This window comes from Perognathus longimembris, chromosome 1, assembly GCF_023159225.1.
Source record: "Perognathus longimembris pacificus isolate PPM17 chromosome 1, ASM2315922v1, whole genome shotgun sequence".
NCBI lineage: Eukaryota > Metazoa > Chordata > Mammalia > Rodentia > Heteromyidae > Perognathus > Perognathus longimembris.
In genome coordinates, this window is record NC_063161.1 from 141,197,673 (window position 1) to 141,224,316 (window position 26,644).

The 26,644-nt window shown below is 41.9% G+C and overlaps 1 protein-coding gene across 1 annotated transcript; it reads right to left on the reverse strand.

Annotated features, from left to right (window-relative positions):
- Positions 1–9,174: 9,174 nt before the first annotated feature.
- Frrs1l (ferric chelate reductase 1 like) lies at positions 9,175–25,844 on the reverse strand. The gene is made up of 5 exons (XM_048352521.1): positions 25,592–25,844; positions 19,961–20,045; positions 17,930–18,068; positions 15,639–15,885; positions 9,175–11,515 (listed from the first exon to the last, which is right to left on the reverse strand). The coding sequence occupies exons 1-5, from the start codon at positions 25,827–25,829 to the stop codon at positions 11,343–11,345; spliced, it is 882 nt and encodes a 293-aa protein (XP_048208478.1). The 5' UTR covers positions 25,830–25,844; the 3' UTR covers positions 9,175–11,342.
- Positions 25,845–26,644: the final 800 nt, after the last annotated feature.

The following is a 26,644-nucleotide window of genomic DNA, read 5'->3' on the forward strand; positions in this document are numbered from 1 at the left end:
AGTGATAGGCATAAACCACAAGCAACTGGTGAACTTTATTCTACTTTATCTTATTTGCAGGATTTTAAGTTGTGATAACTTTATGGTTCAAAATAAACAGTCTTGGGCTGAGAATATGGCCTAGGAGCAAGAGTGCTTGCCTCGTATACATGAAGCCCTGGGTTCGATTCCCCAGCACCACATATGTAAAAAAATGGCCAGAAGTGGCGCTGTGGCTCAAGTGGCAGAGTGCTAGCCTTGAGCAAAAGGAAGCCAGGGACAGTGCTCAGCCCCTGAGTCCAAGGCCCAGGGCTGGCCAAAAAAAAAAAAAAAAAAAAAGAAAAGAATTGGACACTTAGACCCAAGACTTTATTTTTTATTTATTTTTTGCCAGTCCTGGGCCTTGACTCAGGGCCTGAGCACTGTCCCTGGCTTCTTCCCGCTCAAGGCTAGCACTCTGCCACTTGAGCCACAGCGCCACTTCTGGCCGTTTTCTATATATGTGGTGCTGGGGAATCGAACCCAGGGCTTCATGTATAGGAGGCAAGCACTCTTGCCACTAGGCCATATTCTCAGCCCTAAGTGTCCAATTCTTATTAACTAATTTTATCCTAAGAGCAACACTACAAAAGTGATATTCTCATTTGACAAACAAAAACTGTTGAGGTTAAACACCAGGTTGTATTCACACAGCTACCAAAATGGCAGAGGCAGGGTTCAAACTCGGAACACTTTTTTTTTTTTTTTTCCAAACTTCGAACACTTATCTTTAATCCTAACTGGTCTGACCAGAGGGTCCTCAGGCATCTTTTTAAAGCTTTTCAGAGAACAATAATGTACAGCTGCTGTTACTGTTGTAGGGAGTACAGTTGACTAGCGAAACATGGTAGGAAATGTTGGGGAAGGGGAGGGAAATTAGGTCAACCTGACCCCAAAATTCTGCTTCTGTAAATGGCTTGCTTAACTTTTTTGTTGCTTGCTCTACCCCCTGCATCAACCCCCTACATCTGAGGCGAGCACTCTTGCCACTAGGCCACATTCCCAGCTAACCCCCTACATCTGTGTCACGCTTTTGAGGACTGCTGGGGTCATAGTGTAAGCTCCTGAGTCTGCACTGTGTCCCTGGCCGTTCAGCCTGCTTTTCACTGTCACGGTTTCCGCTCCCGAGTCTATGCTGTGTCCCTGGCCAGTCAGTTCACTTTTTGCTTCTCCAGTAAGTCCATCTTTTTGCTTGAAACTCTCTTGAGTGATGGACTCTTGGAGGGATGGGGAATCCCCTCCCTCGAACCTGTAACAATTGCCATTTGTAAGGATCTGTCAGTATTAAGAGAAATCAAAACTCTTCCCAAAGCTCTAAATCAGAATCTTAAAACTGCAATTTTATTTTAGGCCTGGTGTGGTCATGGTAGATCAATAAGCCAGCAATGTCCCCTCTGTCAAATTAAAATGATAATAATCCAAGTCCTCAACTCAAAGTGGTTGTAAAAAAAAGTTTTTTAATTAAAAAAGAAAAGCCCCAGGTAATATAGCTGCGGCTGCGTCTCTTCTGATGGCAAAAAGTATTGACACTCATTCTTCCAAAGTACTTTGATTTTTAAAAAAAATTGTGAAAGTATTCACTGCAAGCCTCCTTTTCCTGTTTTCAACAGTCTTCATTATAATTTCAGTATAATTTTGTTTCTCTTCTAAGTAAACATAATTTTCAAGTGAAGAAACTTGTTTATTAAGTTTTGGAGACAAAAAGATTCAGAAAATGATTTAAAGACAAAGTAATTTATCTCTAGCCTCTCAATCTTAATAGATTTCAGGTCACCATTTCAAGATGGTCTGGAGTTTGACTTAGTAAATGTTTTGCTTCCATTTTTCTTATCTTGCTCTGCTTCTTGTTTCATTAGGCCCTCTGAGGTATGCTGACAAGTAGTGGCCACATTTGTTTTCAGTGTCGAATTTTGCTAATTCAGCTTGCTGTTTATATAACAAGGCCTCAAGAAGTCCTCAGTCATTTGTAGGGCCAGAGGGTCCCAATGGGAGTGCCTCTCATGTGCCAGAAGACATGAGTCAACCACCAACCATTTATGCCACCTGCTGCCCACAAGAGCTCACTGAGGCTAAGTCTAGTGACCACTGCAGCTTGTCAGTAACTGAGTCACTATATCTACATTCCTAATCAATCCTTAGAGTGCCAGTGGAGCTGGCTTCCATTCAGAATTCCAAAAGATATCTTTCTCCCTGACTTATTGATTGATGCTCTCTATCAATCAAGCTCAAACCAGAAACTGGGGCTTAAAACCCCTACAAATGTCCAAGGAAAAATAAAAACTCTCCCCTTTAATCTTTCTCAAAGCAAAGATGTCTCCTCTAGTTAGAACAGGAGAGCTCTCAGATTACATAATAAAAGCATATATCCATAGATGCAAACAAACAGGATGGGTAAAGACTATTGATGTTGCATAAATTGTTGGGGCCTCAGCTCAGCAAATCAAAAATGCTCAGTCATGGGCTGGGGATATAGCCTAGTGGCAAGAGTGCCTGCCTCGGATACATGAGGCCCTAGGTTCGAATCCCCAGCACCACATATACAGAAAACGGCCAGAAGCGGCGCTGTGGCTCAAGTGGCAGAGTGCTAGCCTTGAGCGGGAAGAAGCCAGGGACAGTGCTCAGGCCCTGAGTCCAAGGCCCAGGACTGGCAAAAAAAAAAAAAAAAAAAAAAATGCTCAGTCATGGTACATCCTTTCCAAGTCTCTGTGAAACGCAAAATTATTGAACATTCCCAAATGTTCTCAGAGCCCGAGTAATGGATCTGACAGGTGTCAGATAAAACTTCTAGTCAGAAATGGAACTGTAACAGAAATGAAACCTGAAGCATTACAAACTACATAGAGTAGCAGTTGTCTGGTCTATCACAGACTGGGTTCCCAAAGGGCTTTGCTCACCTCTCCTATGACTCACCACACTGTGGTCCAAGTCCATGATTTATTGAGTCTCCTTACAGAGTTCTAGAGAATGAAGAAAGCAATTGTTTTATTTTTGTATCCGCAGTACCTGACACAGCAGGAGACATTCCTAATCAGAGAGCAGAAGCTTGGTATTGTGTGTGGAGTTAAAAGATAAATGAGTGGCATCCTTCCCCAAAAGCTTGTTTGTGCTCATAGTTGTGGAGGCTAGGAAGTCTGATACTAGTGTTCCAGCATGGTTGAGTTCTGCTAAGGGTCCTCTTCCTGTTCAAAGATGGCACTTTCTTCTGTGTCCTCAAATGATGAAAGAGAGGAAGCGAATTCTCTCTTCACTCTTCTTTGTACAGGGACTAATCCTGTCATCACTAGAGCATCACTCCCATGACCTAACCACTCCCCATGGCCCCCATCTCCAAATGCCCTCACCGGAGACCTTCACCACAGGAATACTGAGGGAACCTAACACTTCATCCATAGCATCCTTCCTCAGGACTCAACTTCAGAGTCATCCCCTGCTTTCCTCTTTGCCCCTAGATAAAAGAGGACCCCTAATCTGGTTTTGCACAGAACATTAGCTGTTCCTTACCATTACATCTTAGCACAAGGTACTGTTGCCATGTATGTGTCTGATGTCCCAACAAGGCTGCAAACCCCTCTAAAGCAGAAGTCGAGTTGTCTTTCCTAGGGTTCTTTATGTGTAGTGTCTAGTACAGGGATTCGTTATTAAATAAAGCTTCTAAGTGCAGGTGGCTTTCTCATTACTTAGGTTCCCTCCAGTTCTACTGTTCAAACATATCTCCTGGCCCTTGTACTTACACAGAGCCCTACGAAGCCTCCCAGAGCAACAGGAAGCAGGATTGGGCCTGACAACTTAGCTACCTCTTGAAAATACTACAAATAAATGCCTTCAGAGAAAACAACTAGAATTATAAACAAGAACAAAATGTTTGAAGTATTTCTGGTAAGGGTTGGGGCCTATAACATAGACCGTACTAGTGCCTGATTCTTCTTCTCTCCTCTCTTATTTTCTTTTATAACCCACCATGCTATAATTGCAACCTGGTCCCAATAGAAATGCTAGCTCAGATACCACATTTTACATTTTACATACCTCCCTAGTGACTCACTGGATTCTACACTAACATTTATTCTTAAGATGGTTTAGTTACCAATAAGGCTTCTAATTGACATTCATAGAACTAGCTACATGCAATTAGCCAACTGAAACACTTGAAATGAGATTATAGACCTCTGTTTATTATGTCCTAAGATATTAAACTGAAGCTATAAATGAGAGTTGATTTTGCACATTGCTTCTCTGCAGGGATTTTGACCTGAATACAACCACATGATTTTTCTCTGCATCAGATAAACAGCAAACAGGTTATCTTTTTTTTTTTTTTTTTTTTTGGCCAGTCCTGGCTCTTGGACTCAGAGCCTGACCACTGTCCCTGGCTTCTCTTTACTCAAGGCTAGCACTCTACCTCTTGAGCCACAGTGCCACTTCTGGCTTTTTCTGTTCATGTGGTGCTAAGGAATTGAACCCAGGGCTTCATGCATACTAGGCAAGCACTCTACCACTAAGCCACATTCCCAGCCCCCAGGCTGTTGTCTTCTTGAAAGTCTACAGCTTCTGGAGAATTAAGGAAGATTTTATAATGAAATGATTTAAACCAAAGGAATAAAAGAAAAAAAGCACCAGAGCAGAGCAATAAGGAATTATAAACTAATTTTAATTACATCAACAAGAAGAACTTCAAACTGAGAATTTATATTTTAAAGTTCAAATCTAGTTAATATATTCTGATAACTATCACATAATCCTCCTCCAAAAGATAAAAGTATTCATGATGGCAAATGGACAGAGCAATTGTTTAGGTAGCATTGAGGAATATTGCTACAATTACATTACATAAATAGAAATTCATGTCTTGATTGGTGATGTACCACACATCTTAGAGTAGAAATTCACATAGGACGGGCTTATAAATATACATTTTATATATAATCTCAAAATCAATCACAATTAAGCATTAGATACACAATTTATTATAAAACAATTATTACCCATCAATGTCTATTTAAAGGCATCGTTTTTGTTTTTTTTTACAAAATAGCATTTTGCACACAGTCTCATAAAAGTATATTAATACTCCTGGAGCCAGATTATTCCAGCATATCAGCATGTCGGAGGGATAAGGCATGTGAGAGAAGCTGAGTCCACTCTTCCAGGTGACTAGGGACATTGTTGATGATAAAGCAGTAAGGACTCTAGTGACCTGGGTGAATGCCACACACACTGAGTACCCCGTAACCGTCAAGAATTCATTACTCTCCAGAAAAATCAAACTATTAGGTTACTCAACCTGATAGCAAAGATCAGGGTGAAAACTGCAAATATTGACAAAGCAGCAGGGCATTATAATTGAAAAAAAATGTCAGAGATCTTGACTCACATAAACTTTCCATCCTCAGGTATTAAATATTGCACTAACTTAGCCACTATTTCATGACAAGGAACGTAAAGGCAAGTTATCTATTAAATATGCAAACAAAGAAGTCCAACTTAAAACTAAGTAATTTTCAAATCGGATAACTGAATAAGGAATCCTAAATATGAAATGTCAGCAGGTATCATCAATATGCCAATCACTCAGCTAACACTGGTTTTTTAACTCATGGCCTAGAAAAATCAAATTCAATGATGATGCTATACATTCTTGAAAGCCTATATAATGTTGAATAGAGGAGGCAAGGCTTAAGAAAAGATCCAGAAAGCTTTCTACAAACAAAATGACTATCAACTCAACAGTAGGTATGCCTGTAGTATACACAATGTTTTAACTCTTGGGTTTTTGTTTGTTTGTGCTGGTCCTGGGGCTTGAACTCCAAGAGTAGGTGCTGTCCTTGAGCTTTTGTGTTCAAGGCTAACACTCTACCACTTGAGCCACGCCTCTACTTCTGCCTTTTTGGTAGCTAATAGGAGATAAGAGTCTCAAGAAATTTCCTTCTTGGGCTAGTTTTGAACCATGATCTTCAGATCACAGCCTTGTAAGTAGCTAGGATTACAGGAGCCATTGGCACCTGGCTTCTGTTTCTGATCTTTTAAATACTTTAAAACCCAAGAGTTGTTGGGTGCCAGGCAACATTCCCAACCTGGGTAGGAAGTTCTGTAAGACTCTTACCTCCTGCTACCCATCAAAAAGCCAGTAGTGGGGCTACAGTCCTGAGCAAAAAACCGCAGTGGCTCAACGTCCAGGCTGTCAGTTCAAGCCCCACTACTGGTACCCCCCACCAAAAAGAAAAGGAAAAAGAGAGAAAAGTCAGCAACTGGATCAACCTTAACAGAGACTTCAAATGCTTAGTGTATGCATATGAATTTATGCATAACACACCCACACCTCTTCATATATGTACAAATACACATATATATGTAAACACTGAAACAACCAAATTGTTCACTAAACATACCGATTGTGTTTAGAGAACAAGGATTTACAATATTATACAACAACAAAGTGCATACATCTCAGCACTTCACCTAATGCATTAGTTTTCCAACAATTTTCAATTACATAAGGTGCATGATACATGTGTAAACTCTCCTGTGGGTGTGGCACGTTTTGATAAAGCATACAAAAATTTATACAGGAAAAAAATTACTCTGAAACATAGAACTCCTTACTCACTCAACAGTAAAAGCTACCCATGAAAACTGTACCTGGAGCATACTCTATTGTTGCCTTTTTCCTATCAACTCTGAAAAATAATGCCTGAGAATGTCATTACACCATTCATTTATAACAATAAACCAACTACAATTTAAAGAAACAAATTATTCACAAACTTTAATTTTTGTTACTGGCAGTACAATTTACAACTGCTAATAATAGACTAGTTTGTCCCTGCCCAATAGCAAGTGTTGGAAATCCACAGTCTACATAAGCCAAACCTGGCTTGTGTCCTGCTTTTGTTCAGCCTGCAAGCTAAGAATAGGTCTTGAAATTTTAAGTGGCTTTTAGACATCAAAGGAATAGCAGTAGCACATGAAAATAACATGAAATTCAAATTTTGGTGTTGATTAATTTTTGTTGGAGCATAATCAGGCAAATTCATTTTGTATGCTAATGGCAGACTAAAACAACTTGAGCCCATGCAGATGACAAAGTCAAAACTATCTATGATCTGGCCCTTTCCAGAGAAAGGTTACTGATCCTTAGGCTAGAACAAAGAATGAGGCACAACAACATAGGAATATCTCTTAAGACAAAGTCCTGAACATAGGCAGTAAAACTTACCGAAATAGAAGAAAGAGTATGGGTGAGAATGTTGAAAGGAATACTATTGATCAAAATTCATAAACTGCTTTGTTGAATGACAACTCCTTTGTACAACTACATAAAGATAATAAAAATAAAAAAAGAAATAGCAGTAAATACCACCTGGGGAGAAAGTCCTTCCCATGTTGTTTCTGTTACTGGGGTTTGAATGTAGTGTCATGCTCTTGCTAAGGAAGCAGTCTACCACGTGAAGCCCAGCCTTGTTTGCTTTTAGTGTTTTCCAGATGGGAGGTCTCATGTTTTTGCCCCAACTGGCCTTGGACTGTAGCCCTCCTGCCTTCGCCTCCCAAGTAGCTGAGATTACAGGCTTGTGTCATCACATCTGGCACTTTGATTTCTTTAGGGACAAAAAAAAAATAACTGAAGAAAACTCCTGCATTTTGTCTAAACTCATATTAATACATTTATCCTTCAGATTAGAGTGGAACAATAGAAGGGAATTTGCCCCCAAGTCAGAGGATAGATCCAAGTTTTAGGCAAGTAATTTTTTTAAAAATGAACTAAGTCTAATGCATGTTTCTCTCTTTCTCTTTTTGTTTCTTTGATTTTCAATAATAGGAAGTGAACCCAGGACCTTGACTTTGTCTACTACTTGAGCTATGCCCCCATCCCTTTCATTTGTATTTTGTTTTTGAGACAGGGTCTCATACACTTTGCTTGAGCTGGTTTCAAATTCATGGTTTTCCAGCCTTTGCCTCCCAAGTCATTGGGACCACAGGCATGCTCTATCTCAACTGGCTCATTCTTGAACTCTTGTCCAATTTGTAGATTACTTTTTAACCCAAACACTTTATTTAAAACACTAAATAAATGATAAAATAATCAAAATGCTTTTAAGCTCAAAATAAAGTTAATACAAAGTAAAACAGGCTCTCTTTTCCCTGAAATAAGAAATCCTTCTATTTACTATTCACTGTAAATTACTAAAGGGGAGAAAAGGTACTTATCTCATTTACTATAGCAGGTTCTATTCACTGAGTGTTTCAAAGAATCCACAGGAAAGTGCACAGATGTGTAGGGAATCATATCAACTCCCTAGGCCACTACTTGCCCTTGTAAAATAAGTGCATTGGATGAAATAGGCTCTAACGAGCTTGCCAGCATTGGCAATTTATACCAAATGACTAGCCTCAGGTTTTTCATCTGTAACAATTGGATTAACAATAGAATCTTCCTATGGTTGTGAGGATTAAATGAGTTAATCCACATAAAGTGCTTGAAAGCACTAAGCACATTTAGCTAGCACACAGGCATTTTACAAAAATCACTGGTTGGATAGCTCCCCTATGACATGTACTGTATTAGAAAATATTGGAATATAGGGAATATAGGGATTAAAGTACACATTCTCTTATATTAGGTAAGAATGAATGGCACTGAAGTCTAGAGAGTTTTAACGTCAGCATATCTTTCATTGTTTTAATTGAGAGTTTTCTGAAAGGTTGTACAAATGGCAATTGCATCTTTAGTGTGTAAATTCTTAGTGCTAAACAATAATTATTGTCCTAAAATGTCAACTCATGTCCACTGCAAGGCAAAATAATACTTTAAATAAAGATTATTTTACTTATGTTTCAAAAGACAAAGTTCAATGTTTACTAAAAGAATATAGAGCTTGGCTTAGTAGTGAACATCTATATTCCCAGCCCTCAGGAAGCAGAGGCAGGAAGATTTCAAATCTCAGACCTGAGGTACATGGCAAAACTCTATCTCAAAAAAAAAATAACAGAAACAAAAATTAGTTTACAATTTGATCACAGGTGAAGAATATAAGAAAGACTGGCTAGTCTAGTTAATACATGCCTCTGAACCAAACAAACTTACCATACCAATAGAATTGCATATGTGTATTTATTCCACAAATGTTTGCTGAGTCCCTTCTATGGAGTAGTATGTTCTACGATGATTAGTAAGAAGAGATGGTTCCTGCATTAGGAGTTACCAGGCAATTATAATTAAGTATGACCAGCATTATAAGAACGCCCTGTATGGTATAGGAGTATTGGGTCCAAGGAACAACGAGAAGAAACAATCGAGCTGTGATGAGTAGCCTTTTCACAAAGCACAAAATGGAGATAATTTGCACATGAGGAACAGATGACAGGTGAGAGGGAACAAGTCTGGGGCACAACAATGGACTGGGCAGCAGTAGAAGATCCTTGAACTTACCAAATGATTGCATTTTTTTTTTCGTAAGGGCAATGAGAAATCACTGAATGTACTAGGCATCAATAAGCAACTCCAGTCATCAAAGCAGAGGCAAGTAATGAAATCAATATCTTGCTTTGAAATAGATGTGGAAGGAAACTCCATTTAGTAACAGGAAACTTCTGACAGAAGGATATCATTTGTTTTAACTTATTTATAGTTCAGCTATTATACACATAACAGAGTAAGATATAAAAATATTTGCTTTCTTATATACAATGTGGGTGTCTGCATATTCCTATACTTACTCCCAAACAAACCACTGTAGTTGAAATAAATAGAAATACACGGGTCAGGCTCAGCTGAAGAGGCAGTGGTAGTTGGGTAGAGCCATGAACTTGAACTTTGAAAGTGGACCAATTCCATGGTCCACTTGATATGATTTAATCTCTAACAGCAATGGGAGTCTTTCTCCTACATCCCTAGAAGCACTTGTAACTGGCAACATCACAGACGATCCATTATTTTCCTTATTTTGGCTCAAGTCTAGAAATACTGAAAGCATTCTCCGCAGGCATACTTCCTTGAAGACATGAATCTTGAAGATGGCTTGGGTCTCAGTCTCAGGGTAGTTTAATCACAAACTTGGAGTCAACCTTAAAGCAATGGATGCAAGTTCGAAACGTCTAAAATATCACAAAGGACTTATCTCAAGCACAACTATGCCCACAGACTCCTCCCCTTGGCAGAGCTGTTGGCTCAGACAATTGGTATAAAATGAAATATCTGGGTTTCCTGTGAAAAAGAAAATATATCGCATGCAGGGATCATCACGAATGATGCTGACTGCCTATATAATTTATGAGTCAGAACATTTTGAATGAGTACTCCACATGAATTTACTTTATGGATCATTTTCCCTTTTTCTAAGTTAAAAAAAAATAAGAAAAAACCCTCAGACTAAAAAATATTTTTGCTTAAATTGCTAAAATCCCCTAAAATATTAATGTATGATTAAAACTCCTTAAACTTTTAAGGTGATTTGTCTGTTGTGACATATATGTAATCACACTTAATGTATGCCAACTTGACAACAGAATTGACTCTTCCCAGATAAGCTATTAGATAAACTAAGTCCTTAGACCTCAGCCTCCTGGATAGTAAAATATATATGTGTGAGCCATAGGCAATTAGCTACTTTTTTTTTTTACCATTAAAATACGTTTATGTCTTCAGGGACACTCATAGTTCTGTTTCCAGCCTTTCTAAACAGTAATATAAAAATGTTTTTTGTAGCTACTCACTAACTGAAACTTCAGATGAATAGGTACCATTTCATATCATTGTAATCTCCCTCACATTCCCCATCAATGGTGTAAATATCCAAAAGCACTGATATCCTGCATACATTTAAGAGGCTGACTGTGGAATGGTGAAATCCAGTGACATTTTCCCTAGCTCTACACAAAGTAGCTCTTATGCTAGTGAATTTAGTAATGACTGTTCGGACATGTTTTCTGCATTTGTTCTTTCTCTACCTTCTGATTTGTACATAACCAAATAGCAAAGGCTCCTTGACATGCATCAAAAGGCAGCCTTCCTGGGTCTGTATTCCCACTCACTAAGATAGCAATTATAGTTTCATCAAAGCCAACACAGAGATATTGTGACGCTCACATAAGAAAACACATTTGAAAGTGCTTACAAAAGTTTTAAGTACTTCCCTCTAAAAAGAGGATCACTATGAAACAATCATCTTTGACTAGAAAAGAAGCTCATTCTTTCTTCCAACAAAAAGCTGAAATCACGAGTTGTCTTTAAAGAACAAAAGCTAAAATTGTCCTGGACATTCTTGGGGGGAAAAATAGAGAGATAGCAAAGGCTTTCCAATCCATTTAATGATTTAGCCTTGCAGCTGTGGCTAAGGGGTTCCCATCAATAAGTAGAAGGTCAGGGCAACAATGAGAAGCAAACAAAATGGTGATGAGAAGGTCTGATAGGCAGCTGATGGCATAAAAATATCTTCATACTTGTAAATACTGACCACGCGCTCCGAAGCTGGTGGAGAGTCTATATCATGTCTGGTGATGGAGCCTTTAAGAAAGAGACAGAAGAGGAGGAACCATTGGTAAAAGAACAGATGTGAAATGGCATAGGCAAACAATAGAGAAACAAAAAAAGGTTTTTTTGAGTGCACAGTGGAGCCAGGAATCAGCTCTGGAACCAGGTATTAATTAGAGTTAAGGGCAGAATTCTTTGTAATTGTACATATAATGGTAAAAACAGCAAGTCTCTACATGTATACATTCATTTGCAACCCCCCCCCCGCCCCCCACCCCCGCAACTTCCTCCCCTCTAGTCCAGACAAAACTAATGTTCTCTTCATGGAACTACAATTTTGATACTCCTGCTTAGGAAGGGAATCAGTTTAGCCCAGGAATTTTAGAACAGACTAAGAAACATAGCCAGGCACAATCTCTTGTGTAAAAGGCAACCAAAAGTGAGGTACTGTGGCTCATGCCTGTAATCCTAGCTACTCAGGTAGCTGAGATCTGTGAACCAAAGCCATCTGGGTAGGAAAGTGTGAAGACACTTATCTCTAATTAACCACCAAAAAGCTGGAAGTGACGCCTGCTGTGACCCAACTGGTAGAGTGCTAGCCTTCAAAAAAAAAACTAAGGGACAATGCCCACACCCTGAGTTCTGCCCCAGGACTGGCACACACACACACACACACAAACACACACACACACACACACACACGTATAATAAGCTGGCATTGATTAGAAGTGTCTGACCTGAAAATGCATATGAAACTTGGTTTAGGAACCTGAGATCTAAGTGCAAAGGCTTCCTTCTGACTAGGGCCCAGAGCAAAGGTCTTTAAGGAAATCTTACCAAATCTATCATGCTGAGCCTCTGCCCCAGGGCTGGTTCCTGCTAGCACAAGCTTCTCTGCTTGACTTGGAGGGTCTTCTCTCCACAGGGTCACTCATGCATGCCTCTACCTACTCTGACCTCGTTGGCTACACACCTGGCTTCTGGATTGAGCCAGGTGCCTCCAGTTCACCACTTCCTTGGGGTAAAATCAGGTTGGCACCCCTTGCAAATCTTCTGAGAGATATGCAGGGAAACAAGTAGGATTTAACCAACACAGATGCTTTAGAAGCATGCTGAGGAAACAAGAAAGGCACAGGCTTCTGCTTGGTAAGAATGTGCCGGATTTGCACGGAGATAGTGAAAAGAATGAAAGACTTGAGGGACAGCTTATCAGCCAAAGCCAGAGAGGTTTGTTAAAGAGCCTAATGTTAGGCTAGGATGCTGTGGGGGGCGGGGGGGGAGTGTATTTTCCTCTGTAATTTTAGTTACCACAGCTAACCAGGGTCTGAAAGTAGAGTAAATAATGTCTTCTGAGAGTAAAAAGTTATGATGGGAAAACTGCAGTCTTTGGAGTAGCCTTACATATATCATGCTGCAACATTCCCCTAGGGGCCTGATCAGTCTTCCTGATTACTGTCCCAACCAGTCTTCCTGGAATCTTACCACAAAAAATGACTCTCACCTAGTCTTTCTTTTGTGGAGCCTCGCCCAAAAGTCCCTGCCCCGAATTCAAATGGACCAATAAGCCTTTTTCTGTAAGCACGCCAAAATATGAGTCCCTGCCCCTAATAGGCCTTGCTGGGTGGATTCAAACCCAGGGAAGAGGAAAGAAAGGAGACACCCCCACCTACACCAACAGCCTAAATGGACAACTGGCTTCCTGTCCACTGTTTGCTCTCCTGAGTAGCCTTTACTTTTGTTTTGTAGTACGTGTTTCCTATTCTAATTCCCATATTTACTGGCTTTTTTTTATGCTGCTCCAGAGAAGAAGAATCCATCCATCCTACCACAGTCACATAAATTCAGCTTACTATACTATGTTGTTATACTTGTCCTATTTTATGGTGGTTGTTGTTGTTACTCTCTTACTGTGTCGTCTAGTTTATAACTGCCTGTAGGAGAAACCATGGTACACATCAGGTTTCAGGCATTCACTAGGGGCCTTGGAGCACATTACCGTAGATAGGAGGGACTATTACATTTCACTTTTCAATTTGTTAAAGCAATTTCAAATACTCACTTTCATTTGGTACTTCAATAATCCTATGAAGAAGGCATGATTATCCCCATTTTAGATATAAAGAAATGAAGTTCAGATTTTTAGGTAACCAGAGAAGTATTATGCAGCTACCAAGAGGCAGAACCAATATTCAAATTCAAACTTTCAGCCCCCAAATCCCATCTTTTAAATGAGTTCATATCTCTGAGCTGAGATACAGTTTATTTCCCAAGGTACCGAAAATACTTGAAGACATCATTGCAGATCCACTGTGGCTATAAATGAAAAAGATGTCGCAAATCTCAAGGCGTCCAACTATTTCCCCAACTGACAACAGGCAAAAAAAAAAAAAAAGGTAGATTATGCTTTCTCTACATTGACCAGCAGAGACAAAGAAGGAAAATGAGATCAGATAACAAAGGTGCCAAGAACACAGTAAAGAAAATGTGAATGGGGGGGGGGGGGGTTGGGTACACAGCTACTCAAGGGAGTGAGGCAGGAAAATCTTGGAGCCAATGAGGCACCTGACCAGAAGAAAAAGAAAGGAGGGGAGTGGGTAAGGAAAGAGGAAAAAGGAGGAGAGGAAGAAGGGGGGACAAACAAAGAAGGAAGAAAGGGAGAGGAAGAGAAGGGAGAGGGGATGAAAGAAAGAAAAAAGGAGGGGCAGAAGGAAGGGAAGGAGGAAGGAAGGCAGGGAATGAGGGACGAAAGAAGAAAGGAAAGGAGGGAGGAGAAGAAGAGAGGAAGGAAGGGGAAGAAAGAAAGAAGAAAGAAAAAAAGAAAAGAAGGAAAGAATAAGTTACCAGTAGCTAGAATATATTCTCTACACAATAACTATTGACTAAACTCACTTCCATCTTTGGTCAGACTACTAAGTGATTGAACCAGAAAGAATACTCAAGATACAATATGACTTGATTCTCCCTCCCCCTGGCCCCCATCCAGAACTTGAACTCAGGGTGTGGACCCTGTCCCTGAGCTTTTGTGCTCAAGGATAGTACTCTACCACTCTCCACTTCTGGCTTTTTGGAGGGGGGGAGGTATGTGTGCTTAACTGGAGGTAAGAGTCTCATGGCCTTTCCTACCTGCCTTCATATGCCAATGGGCACACTGGTGCCCAACTTTGTGACTTGATTCTTTTTTTTTTTTTTTTTGGTTGGTCATGGGGCTTGAACTCTGGGTCTGGGTGCTGTCCCTGAGCTCTTCAGCTCAAGGCCAGCACTCTACCACTTGAGCCACGGTGCCATTCAGGTTTCCTGGTGGTTAACTGGAGATAAAAGTTTCACAAACTTTCCTGCCTGGGCTGGCTTTGAACTGTGATCCTCAGATCTCAGCCTCCTGAATAGCTAGGGTTACAGGCATGGGCCACCAGCACCTGGCATGATTTGATTTTTAAAGGCTTCTGAAAAGGTCTCATGATGTCCCTGAGTTTTTACGGAAGAGCCTTGGCACTCAAAGTGAGGTCATTCATGGACAGGTGTCACTAGGTTAGAAATGCAGAATCTCAGGTCTACCTTCACATAGGAAAAACTACATAATACAGCAGTTTTAACAATAAAGCCAGGGAATTCATACTCACCTTAACATTGAAGGAATAGTGGACTAAATTCTAACACAATTTGGCTGATTCATGACCACAAGAATAGCCATCAGGTGAGCACTAATGAAATGCTTGCTGTCAAGCTCTAGGGAAATCTCCAGCAACCTTTTCCTGAAGTATTCACGGACTTTTGAGTCCAGCAGACCTAAACTGAGTTTTACTTCTTCCATCAATTAGTTGTGTATCTGTATGAAAGTTTTTTCCTCTAAGGTGAAGATAATTCGAGACTTGTGCAGAATGTGTGAGGAGTGAATGGAACTGTGGTCATTAAATAGCCCATCCCCCCAGCAATACAGGATCTGTTTCATCAAACACATCATTCATCTTCCTATGCTATCTCCTACTGCTCTGGCTTAGCCTGTGTTCATTTGCTTGTCCCTGCATATGGAAGGGGTCATGTCTCTCTTTTAAAAAATATTTACAGTGCTCTCTTGTATACACAGTATGACTTCAACGAATGATGACCACAAGTACAATGGTGATGGATGTTTACAGAAAATGCTGAACTATAAGCTTACCCTGAATGGCTGGGCCCCAAGCAAACAGGTAATACCAACTCAAATGCAGGTCAACGATTGTCTCATCTCTGGGAACGTTCACAGGGCGTTTGAATCTGCAGGTGACTCGGTTGTTCTCAAATACTCCTTCTTCATCTCGGGCAGGATTTCTCTGAATTTCCTTTGCCCACTGCCCTACGTTGTAGAAGTGCTGTATTCGAACTCTGCCATTGTCATCATGGACGCATGCCATGACGTCATCACCCCCCTATGGGAAGAATGATTAAGCAAAGTCAAAGGGCTGCTCTCGAAAACTTTCCACTCAGAAATAGTCATCTCATCCCCTCTGTAATTTGAAATCGCATCAGAATTACTTTATTTTTTTTTTCAAATTTTTATTATCAAACTGATGTACAGAGAGGTTACAGTTTCATACGTTAGGCATTGGATACATTTCTTGTACTGTTTGTTACCTTGTCCCTCATGCCAGAATTACTTTAGAAGACACCAAAAAGTCTTAACCAAGTGAGCAATGTTAACACAGAATACATGGCATAGAGTTTTCCCTGACATGGTAAGCACCGCCCACAGATGACTGCCAAGACCATAAGAATTAACCTATCCAAGAGAAAGCAAACCCTAGTGGATAATTATTGTATAATTTAAAAAAAATCTACCTGTAATCTTCAAGGGATCAACATTATGAAAGACCACTAAACAATAATTAAACTTATTTTTCTTTTCTTTTGCTTTTAGGTCTGAAATGGGAACTTAAAACTCCATACTTGATTTGCTCATTGGCTAGGACTCTACCAACCAAGTCACGCCTTCAACTCCTAATTAATTGATTTTTTTAAAAGATTTGGAAACTATTCCAAAATAAATGAAAGATATATGCCAACTCAATACAATGGTATTCCCTAGACACCTGGGTCATAGAATAAAATTTTTTTCCACAGGGCAGTACTGAGTTAACTGGCAACATTTGAAAACAGAATATTTCATAATACTGTTATACCCATCTCAAATTTCCTGAATTTAATGAACTGTTTAATCAAAGAGAAGGTTCTTGACTTAAGCAGATGCCTTCTTAAGTATTCATGATATCTGTGATTCAAATATCAATGTTTTAGGAAAGAAGTAGGAAAAGGAGGAGAAGGAAGAAGAGAAAGGAGGAGGAGGGAAAAGAGGAGGAGGAAGAGAGGAAGAAGAACTGCTCATCACCAAAAGCAGACCATCAAGACTGGAGAAAAAAGCATATATAGTAAAGTGTTAATATGTGAAAACATTCTAGGGAATAGCGATTAGTGATAGTTCTACAATCCTAAATAAATTGATGCCACTGGTATGTAAACTTTAAAATAGTAAAAAAAAAAAAAAAAAAAGCTAAATTTTAGGTCATGTGCATTCTACTACAATAAAAATGTTACTAAAATCAGGCATGATTGCACATAACTAAAATCCCAGCATGCAGGATTCTGAGGCAGGAAGACCACGAGTTTCAAGCCAGCCTGGGCAAGCTGAGTCAACAACAACAACAACAAAAAAATCAAGTCACAAAGCTGGGCACTAGTATCTCATGCCTATAATCTGAGGATCAGGATGTGAAAGCAGCCTAGGTAGGAAGGAAAGGCCATGAGACTCTTATCTCCAATTATGCCCTCCAAAAGCCAGAAGTGGAACTGTGACTCAAGTGGTATGCAATCTATACATGTATGAGCAAGATTAGCATGTACTAGCAGAAGTCATGCAGTTGCTATTTCTACAACATAGTGTGGACATTGTCAATGGCTACAGGTGCCACAAGACACTTTATATTCTGTGTGTGTGTGTGTGTGTGTGTGTGTGTGTGCACATGTGCATGCACCAGTCCTAGGGCTTAAATTGGGGCCTAGGCACCATCTCTGAGCATTTGCTCAAGGCAATTTGTGTTTTACCACTGAGCCACAGCTCCACTTCTGGCTGTGTGTGTGTGTGTGTGTGTGTGTGTGTGTGTGTGCGTGTGTGTGTTTAATTGGGGAAAAGAGTCTCATGGACTTTCCTGCCCAGGCTGGCTTCAAACTGCAATCCTCAGATTCTCAACCTCCTGAATAGCTAGGATTACAAGCATGAGCCACTGGTGCCCAGCTCAAGACACCTTACGTTCTCATAACTGATCTTCCACAGAAAGTCACTTGGGTTTTATTTTTAATTTGCAATTAGAGAACTGTCACTAGCATAATAATTGCAATGATCAACTTATTTGCTCCTAAAATCTTAAGCAACAGAAGAAACTAAAGAGAAAGCAAATTTGACCATGATTTATGTCTTACCATTTTCTTGTCTGAAGAAAACCCAACTGCTACCCAACCATCTGTGTCTGCACTCAGTTCAAATTCCACATCAGCCCCTATTATCCGGTAGCTAAGGAAGTAGTCACAGGTCTCTGCATTGCAGCCTGGCTTGCCATACCTGGAGGAGAAATCAAGAGAGCTATGACTGCTTCTACTTCTTCAAATACAAGAGAACGTCTACCATGTATCAGACAGGATGTTAAATAAATTAGATCGTTGCTTCTTGGGATCTGAAAAACACAGCTTCACTTAGTTAAGAGGGACCTTAGAGATATTCTTCACTTTATCTACATAAAAACTGAGGTTCAGAGAAGGGAAATCAATGTCAGTAACAGGATTTGAATCAGGTTCTCTAAACTCCCAACCAGTGTTCTCTGCATTATTGTTTTGTAAATCTTACCTATTATCAGATTATTTCTGGATCTCTTTAGAGGAAAAAAAGATTCTACAATTTAATAATTTAAATCATTGTCAATTAAATATACATTAAGTTTTAACTTACAAATTCTCAGTTAAAAGAATGCAAACATATAAAATTAAGTAGAAATCAAAGTAAAAAACCTAGGAACTCTGAAATTCATGGCATTCAAGCAATGAATGACACAATCTTTCTGAGAGTAAATTTCTGCTATTGTACAAATGGTATGGCTGATTGTACTAAGCAGGTGTTTTTACTCAAGCATGTTCTTACTGCTGACCAGAGCCTAGCGGTTCAACTGCTCATCAAATGAAGCTGCTGCAAAACCTTCACTTGTACAATGAGCCATAGGAATATCTTATCCGGCACCCATTAAGCATAAGTACATAACTTATTTATAAAATTTTGCCTTTGTTCTGTGGGCTAATTGGTGTTAATTCAATTACAAAGTCAGACATGTAGCAGAATAATGTGGTCATCTGAATAGTCAGATTCTGCACACATTCAGTATTTTAAAGAGCATCTTTAAGGTGAAAACACAAATTTCAATTTTCTTACAAAGCACTTGTAAGTAAATCCTTCTTTTTTTAACTGAGGGCTGAGGCACTATCCCTTAGTTTTTTTTTCTGCTCAAGGCCAGCATTCTACCACTTGAGCCACAGGCCCACTTCTGGGTTTTTGATAGTTACTTGGAGATAAGAGACTCATGGACTTTCCTACCTAGGCTGGTTTTGAGCCACGATCCTCAGAGCTTAGCCTCCTGAGTAGTTAGAAGCCAGCCCAGACAGAAAAGTCTGTGAGATTCTTATCTCCAATTAACCACCCAAAAGCCCAATATAGAGCTGTGGTTCAAATAGTTCAATTCCAGCCTTGAGTGGAAAAGCTAAGAGAGAACACTGAGGCCCTGAGTTCAAGCCCCAGTGCTGTCACCAAGAAAAATACAGTAATAGTGGCATTGGATTTTTTTTAATGCTTTTAAGATGTTCTTTTATTCCAAAGCTCAAGTCCCCCAATATTCAATCTTTTCCCTTTAGACCCTGAGCTCTGAATAGCAACAAACCAGAACCTTCCATTCAAGGGCCACCACAACCTTTGCTCAAGGGCACTTTCCACTGTACTGCTTTTCACCCAGCCCATCAGGTCCTCATGAAATACTATAAATAATTATGTAGAGACAGAGAACTCCCGTGCTAAGAACTTATAAGAATCAGTGCTTAGAGTCATACAGAATCTACAAGGAATTGGGTATTAGACATGTCTATCATTGCCAGTCTTCCCACAACCCCAGCTGCATAAGCACAGATCTGTGCTCTGTGCCATGAATTTCTTCATGCATCCTACTGGTAAGGAGTAAACATCTGGATCAAGGGCAATACACCTGGAACTGTAGAACCTGTGAGTGTCCAGTGTCTAGTGTCTAGTGCCTGCTGAAGCTTTTAAGACTGAGTGTGATGATTAGAAAGCTCCATAGCCCTACAGAAGTTGACACAGGCCTGGGATTAGAGTACCCTGCATACAATGTAAGTACTACTTTCAGAAGTAAGTGAACCTTTTTCTTTAATTCTTAAAGTTATCCTTACACTTCTACCCACCTAAAGCAGCCCTTGGTTTTTCCACAATCTTCCACTTTGATTTTGGCAAATGGATCCACAGGAGGAGCAGTAGGGAAAGGGTAACCTGGTGGTGAGAAAAGATAATGGTTAGAAAATCCACTAACCACTTTCCAATGGGATTTTTTTTGTGTGTGTCTTGAACTCTGGGCCTGGGTACAATCCCTGAGCTCTTCAGCTCAAGGCTAGCACTCTACCACTTGAGCCACAGAGCTACTTCCTGTTTTCTGGTGGTTAATTGGAGATAAGGGTCTCATGGACTATCTTGCCCAAGTTGGCTTTGAACTGCGATCCTCAGATCTCAGCCTCCTGAGTAGGTAGGATTACAGGTGTCAGTCACCAGCACCCAGTTTAGGGCTTTTTTTTTTTTTTTTAAGCTGTAAAAATAAAATCTTCTGGTTCCTTTTCTTAATCTATTTCATATGGACTCTATAAACCTAATAACTTACAACTATTTTGTAGTAATCCTGGAGTTTTGAATTCAGAGTTTGATGCTTGCTGGATGAATGCTTATACCTCTTGAGCCACATTTCCATCCCTATAACTGTTGGTAGGGAGCGTAATTAGAACCATCCACCCTACCCCTAATTTTTTCTTATTTTTCTTCTCCTGTCAGATATTCCTATAACATGAGGGGGATTTACTTTCTTCACGCGTTTTTAAAGAATTTTTAATTGACTTGGTGGTGGTGGCGGCTGCGGCACTGGTGGTGGTGGTGGTGGTGTGTGTGTGTGGTGTGTGTGTGTGTGTGTGTGTGTGTGTGTGTGTGTGTGTGATATGTTAAAGATCAAACCCAGGGCCTCACACAAGGTAGGCAAGTGCTCTACTGAGTTCCTCATCTAGCCCTTGATAGATTTTTGAGGTTCTGTGGTTTATATCCTTCTCTAATTTATGTCCATTATCTAATACTTTTCTGCAATCCTCTGAGCCTGGTTTGCCATACTCTACCGAGTGGTTAATAGCCTCTGGTTTGCTATTTATTGCTTCTAATTAACTGCTTGGATCACAGCCTTCAGGTATTAATTTAGTACCTGATTCCTTGAAATTTTAGCCACAAATTGCCTGGCTGTCCATTCACTCTCCACTCTGAAAATGACTCCATCAGCCTGAATCATTGTTTCTATGTGTCAGGTGTTCCAGTGAAAAGAAAATGGCAAGGGACACTGAAGCGTGAAGTCCCACAGGATGTGAATGTGGCTTTCTTGTGATTTCACTGCTTAAGAACCTGCAGTTTCTAAACTTACTGTTATACCAAGTCTAAAACCTTCTTGAATTCACTGCCCCTCCCCAAACAACAACAAAACAAAACCCAGTTCCACCTATCCAACCCCATTTCCTGTCCACTTACATTTCAATAGAGATCTTCCTTAGAGTCAACCAACAAACTTCTATGGTCTGCTGCTATTTTGTAGCTATGTGGCTTTAGCTATGATCAATTTTCTGTGAGTCAGTTCCCTTAACTCTTTAAGGATAATAGTAGTATCTAATACCAGAATTAAAGTAGTATCTAATACCAGAATTAAAGTTAATGTGGGAAAAGCCTTAGAACTTTAGAGCAAGCACTTATTAAACATTGGCTCTAATGACCATTACCAGAAGACTAGATTCATGCAGGATATAGAGATAACCTTAGATGCACATTGTTACCTTAAAGAATGCACCACACACAGCCTCGGCAGACACAGGAAGGACACAGGCAGAAGAAGGCCCTGTGTTCTCTCCCCATGCTTTTGTCTTCTTTCCCTTGTCCTGCTCTTTTTCCAGATAGGGAAAACTCTACCTAGTCTCAACTCAGTGGTCAGAAACTCACTGACAGAACCATATTTTACAAAAGATCAGATGAGTATATTTTAAAGATAAATAATCATAAATGGCCCTTCTTCCAGGACCGGTATGGCCCCAAGGGTAAGCCAGTCACCGTGATCCATGTGGCAATCTAAATTAAAACTCAAGATCCTCAAACCTGGCCATCTTCGCAACAGGGCAGCAATCAGGAGGTTTTGCTTGGGACCTAACCTTAAGCCAATATCCTACTCACTTGCTTGTTTGTTGTTTTTTTCCCAGAGACCCCTCCCCCAAAATAGGGTATGTTATCTGAAATCAAATGATTATCTGAGGATGTCAAAGTAAAGCCATATGAGTATAAGATGTGAACACCAAGACCCTATCGAAACCCTTTACCACCGAGAACAAAGTAGGCATGGTGGGGCTCCAATGCGCTACAGAAGAATATCTTTGCCTAGAGACTCATGATGGGAAGAGGAGAAAAAATTCAGAGAAAGCTTCTTGAAAGAAGTGGCTTTTGAGCTGGGATGACAGAGATGAGTTATGGAGGCTAAGACAGTGGTGAGCCTAAGAATCCTGAAGACCAGCCTAGTGAAAAAAGCACAGAATTTTAATTTTAATAGTGAACATGTGGGGCTGATGAGAGACACCGAATCAGCCGGTGCATAGCTCCAAAATTTGGAGGCTTGAAATTCCTAGTCCCACCTCTACTATGTACATCCTCTTTTTCTGGTTTCATATAACTGGGACCGTTTGTCATGGGAAACACAAGTTTTGTGGCTACTGGGAATCTACATTGAGTAAGCAAGGAGCCAATCACTAGAAGTGGAAACTCCTATCTTCACTGATAGATTGGTTTAACGGTATAATTTCCACCTCTTCACCTGCCACTTGCTCCAACATCAGTCACCCGGTGTCCATTGAATCCATCCTAGTAAGACCACTATTGCCTGTATCCCACGAGTCCAGCCACAAGTGTGAGTCTTCATGCTATTGGACTTCACCCTGGTATAGGGTGCTGCTTCCTGATAGCTTTGCTTTTGTTTGTTTCTTTTTTCTTTTTGGCTGGGTACTGGAGCCTGAACTCAGAGCTTGAGCACTATCCATGAGCCTTTTTGTGCTCAAGACTAGAGCTCTACCACTTGAGCCACAGTGCCACTTCCAGCTTTTTCTGAGTAGTTTATTAGAGATAGGAGTCTCACAGACTTTCTTGTCCTGGCTGGCTTCAAACCACCATCCTCAGATCTCATCCTCTTGAGCAGCGAGGATGACAGGTGTGAACCAGACTCTGACACCTTTTTTTTGCCCTCTGAACACCTTTTACTCCTAGTTCTGCCTCTTCATCCCCTTTTAAGACACTGTGACTGATGATGACCTTAAGGGATCTTGGGAAAGTCTTTATTCAGGACTCATGACAGAAGCCAGAGCTAGGATAGACAAGCAGAGATGCTGCCCCTAGAGGCCTCTCCTCAGGCATCCCGAACAGCACCTGCCAGATGGTAACAGAAAGGGAGTGACAGATGCTGTCAAAGAGGAGAGTGGGGAGAGAGGGGAGTGGAAGGCAGGGAAGAGTGAGAGATAGTTGTGGAAGGAAGCCTTCCATCTAAGGGTGTTGATGCTTTCTGCACTGATGGTAGCTATTTGGGCATAACACCAGCAGGATTATATGCTGGATTTAGAAAGGGGAAGCTAGTTGTATGAATAGAATGAGTAGGAAAAGCAAGCAGACAAACTAAGTTGTATACATCCTTGGCATGCCCTGATGTCCATAATGAGGTCACCTTCCTCTTCCATCTTACCAAAAGCTTTCATACAGCCCAGTTAATTGTATAAAGCTGTTCTTGGTGGCGATTCTCCACCTGATGCCTACATTCATAAAACTGTCTGGACTATACAACTGGCAGTTCATTCTCTCTGGAGGTACAGACTGACTATAGAATCTGGCTTGTTTCTCATTTAAGTACCCATGCACAATCAGAACAGAAACTCTTGTATGCCACATGGTAGTCATCCGGCATACAAGGCTGGATGTGTGCAAAATAAATATGTATTAGATATTTCAGAAACAGATAAGATTTTAGAACCCTTATTCCTTTCCAGAGTGATGAAGTCTGCCACACCCCCACCAACATTTACTCCTTTCCCCCAGAGTTGCCCAGTTAGAAGAAGTATTTCCTAGATTCCTTTGCAGCTGGGTCATATACCAATGGAGATGAACAGCAGTGTTTTGCACAACCAGCCTAAAAGGAAATTGCTTACTCTGGAGCTTCTCTTTTATCCTTCCCCTAGTCTTGAACAGCGATATGCAACCAGCCATCTTCATCTTATACCACACAGATGACAATCAACTCTTAGGAGATGGTGGAAGAGACAGAAGGAAACTAGGTTCCTGAATGACACTGAGGAACAGAGTTGCCTCACTCACCCCAGATCAACCACACTCTAATCTGATTAAAAGCAAAAAACAACAACACACAAACCCTCTTATGGAAGCTACTATGTGATGGGGGTGTCTATTTCAATGGTGAAACTTCTATCCCCCAAATAAATTTCCCCCGATCCTTCACTCATTCCTTCTTCCTTACTGTAATACTTTCAATATTCAATTGAGTCTATCATATCTCAGCTAAAAGGTAATCCTTTTAAATCTCCTTTACACTATGTGTGTGACCACTGGACCAAACAAGACCTTTTAGATGGAATTTCTAACAGCGTCATCTTAGAAATCAGCCGGTGACCATCTTCTCCCCGCTTCTTCCTTTCCACGGTCTTGAATGTAAGTATAACCGCTAGATTGTTCAAGTGATATTTGGGACCATGAAGTTCTATGCTAAGAATGGAGCAGAAGAGCTGAACTCAGAGTCCCTGAAAGACCACGAAGCCTCTATCAATTCTAGATTGTCAACAGTTAGATTTTTTTTTTTTTAACGAGAAAGTCCTATCTTACTGAACTGTTAACATTCATGTGTTGCATAGGACTAGACCAAATTCTTAACAGACACATCCATGAACTGATAACCACATTTCAGCCTAGTTTGATTCTTGGCTTCCCCTTCGTAACAGAAGTAAAGAACCCCACGACTTTTCCAAGTTTCAGACGGAAGAAGTCCAGTTCCCACACTCCTGAACAGAGCAGTTTGCCTTCTGTGCTCATTGAAACACGGCTCTGCAGGGAAGCTTGTGGCTGACAAATCTCCAGTCCCTGGGCCCAGATGGCCCCAAGAATGGTGGCTCACACTAGGGGACCCTAAAAACACGGTGGGTGACAGAAGTGATGGAGGGAGGAAGATGTGACCCAGCTCTGGTGCCAGAACTGTCAGCACCGACAGGATGTGGAAGAAAGATGGGACGCCGGTGGCTGCAAATTAGGTCACGACAGACAGCGAGGAAAAGTGGGCAACGTCACTCGTCTAAGTTGAGGTTTCTCCTTGGTGCCAGCTTCCCCGATCTCACGCACCCCCTACCCCGGCCAGATGGTGGTCCCCTCCTTCGCAGGGACAGTGGGAGCCAAACGCTGAGAAATGGGGGAGTCTAGCTTCCACACCGACCCTCGTCCACAGCCTTACACGATCTGGGTGGCCGCCTGCCTCCCGCCCCCCCCCCCCGCGCCCCCCACGTGTAAAACGGGCAGCAATTGCTGACAGCGGCTGCTCGAGCCCTCTCCTCCCCCCCCCCGCCCCCCGCGGGTGAGGATCGGAGCGGTGCGCTCCCCAGTCCGGCCCTGGCAGTGCAGAGCTGCCTGGCATCCGCGCCACCCCACCCTGCTCCCGCACCCCTCTCCCCTCGCCCCCCACCCCGCACCCCGGATCGCCCCTCCCGCAGCCTCACCCTCCTCCGACAGGTAGCGCAGATCGTAGAACTCCCCCGCGAAGGTGCCGTAGGAGGAGTCGTGGCGCGGCACCGCTTCGTCGGCGCCCGGATCCCCCCGCACCCGGCCTCGGGGACCCCGACCCCCCGGGCCCGCGCCATCGTCCGCGGGGCTAGCGCTGCAGGAGGCGGGCCCGGCCAACAGCAGCGAGAGCAGCAGCGCCCAGGAACCTGGGCATCGCCGGGTCGGCCGCGCCATCGCGGGCTGCGCACGGATCCCGCAGCCAGGCCGCCGCTCGGGCCGCAGCGGGGGCGCCGCGGGGGCGGGCGCGGGCGCGGGACCGAGCCGCCGCCGCCGCCGCCGCCGCCAGCACGCGCCCGCGCAGACGCGGAGCGCCGCACCCGCCGCCTCCTCGCCGCCGTCTGCGCATCCTCCCAGCGCCCGGCAGCATCCCCAGTCTTCTCGGCACCCCTCCTCCCGCCCGTCCGCCCGGCGCTCTGCTTCCCAGGCTCTTCGTCCTCACCCTCCTTCCGAGCCCCTCTCCAGTCCGGTTGGGCCCTTCCAGTCCCTATTGCTTAGAAGGGACCGGCAGCTCGCCAATCACCAAAGGCTCCCACTCCAAACACCGCAAACTGGGGCTCGAACTCAGAGCCTGGACACTGTCCCTTAGGTTCCGCCCCCCCCCCCCCCCCCCCGTCCCCGCGTCAAGACGGATGCAATACCTCTTGCGGTTTTTTTGGAGCGGTTAATTGGAGATGAAAGTCTCACAAACTTTATTTTCCCAGCCTGTCTTTGAACTGAGATCCTCAGCCTCGTGAGAAGCTAGGACTACAGACATAATCCACTGGTGTCTGGCTTGCAAGATTTGCCTTTATTATTTTATTATTATTATTATTATTATTATTATTATTATTATTATTTTACCTAAACCCTCAGGATCCCAAGGAATAGTGGGCCCAATTTTAGAAGCCCTCCCTCCCCCCCCCCCCATTGACCCTGGACACACCTTGGCAGAATTATTGTCTCCCTCCCCTTGCACTGGGATCTTTGTGTTTCAATACAGCACTAACTGA

Bases quoted from the DNA above. Each gene is read 5' to 3' on its own strand.
- Frrs1l (XM_048352521.1), bottom strand. From the start codon at position 25,829: ATGGCGCGGCCGACCCGGCGATGCCCAGGTTCCTGGGCGCTGCTGCTC. The intron at 20,046-25,591 runs GTGAGGCTGCGG...TCTCACCACCAG, and splicing joins GCGCTACCTGTCGGAGGAGG to GTTACCCTTTCCCTACTGCT. The intron at 18,069-19,960 runs GTGGGTAGAAGT...TTTCTCCTCCAG, and splicing joins AAAACCAAGGGCTGCTTTAG to GTATGGCAAGCCAGGCTGCA.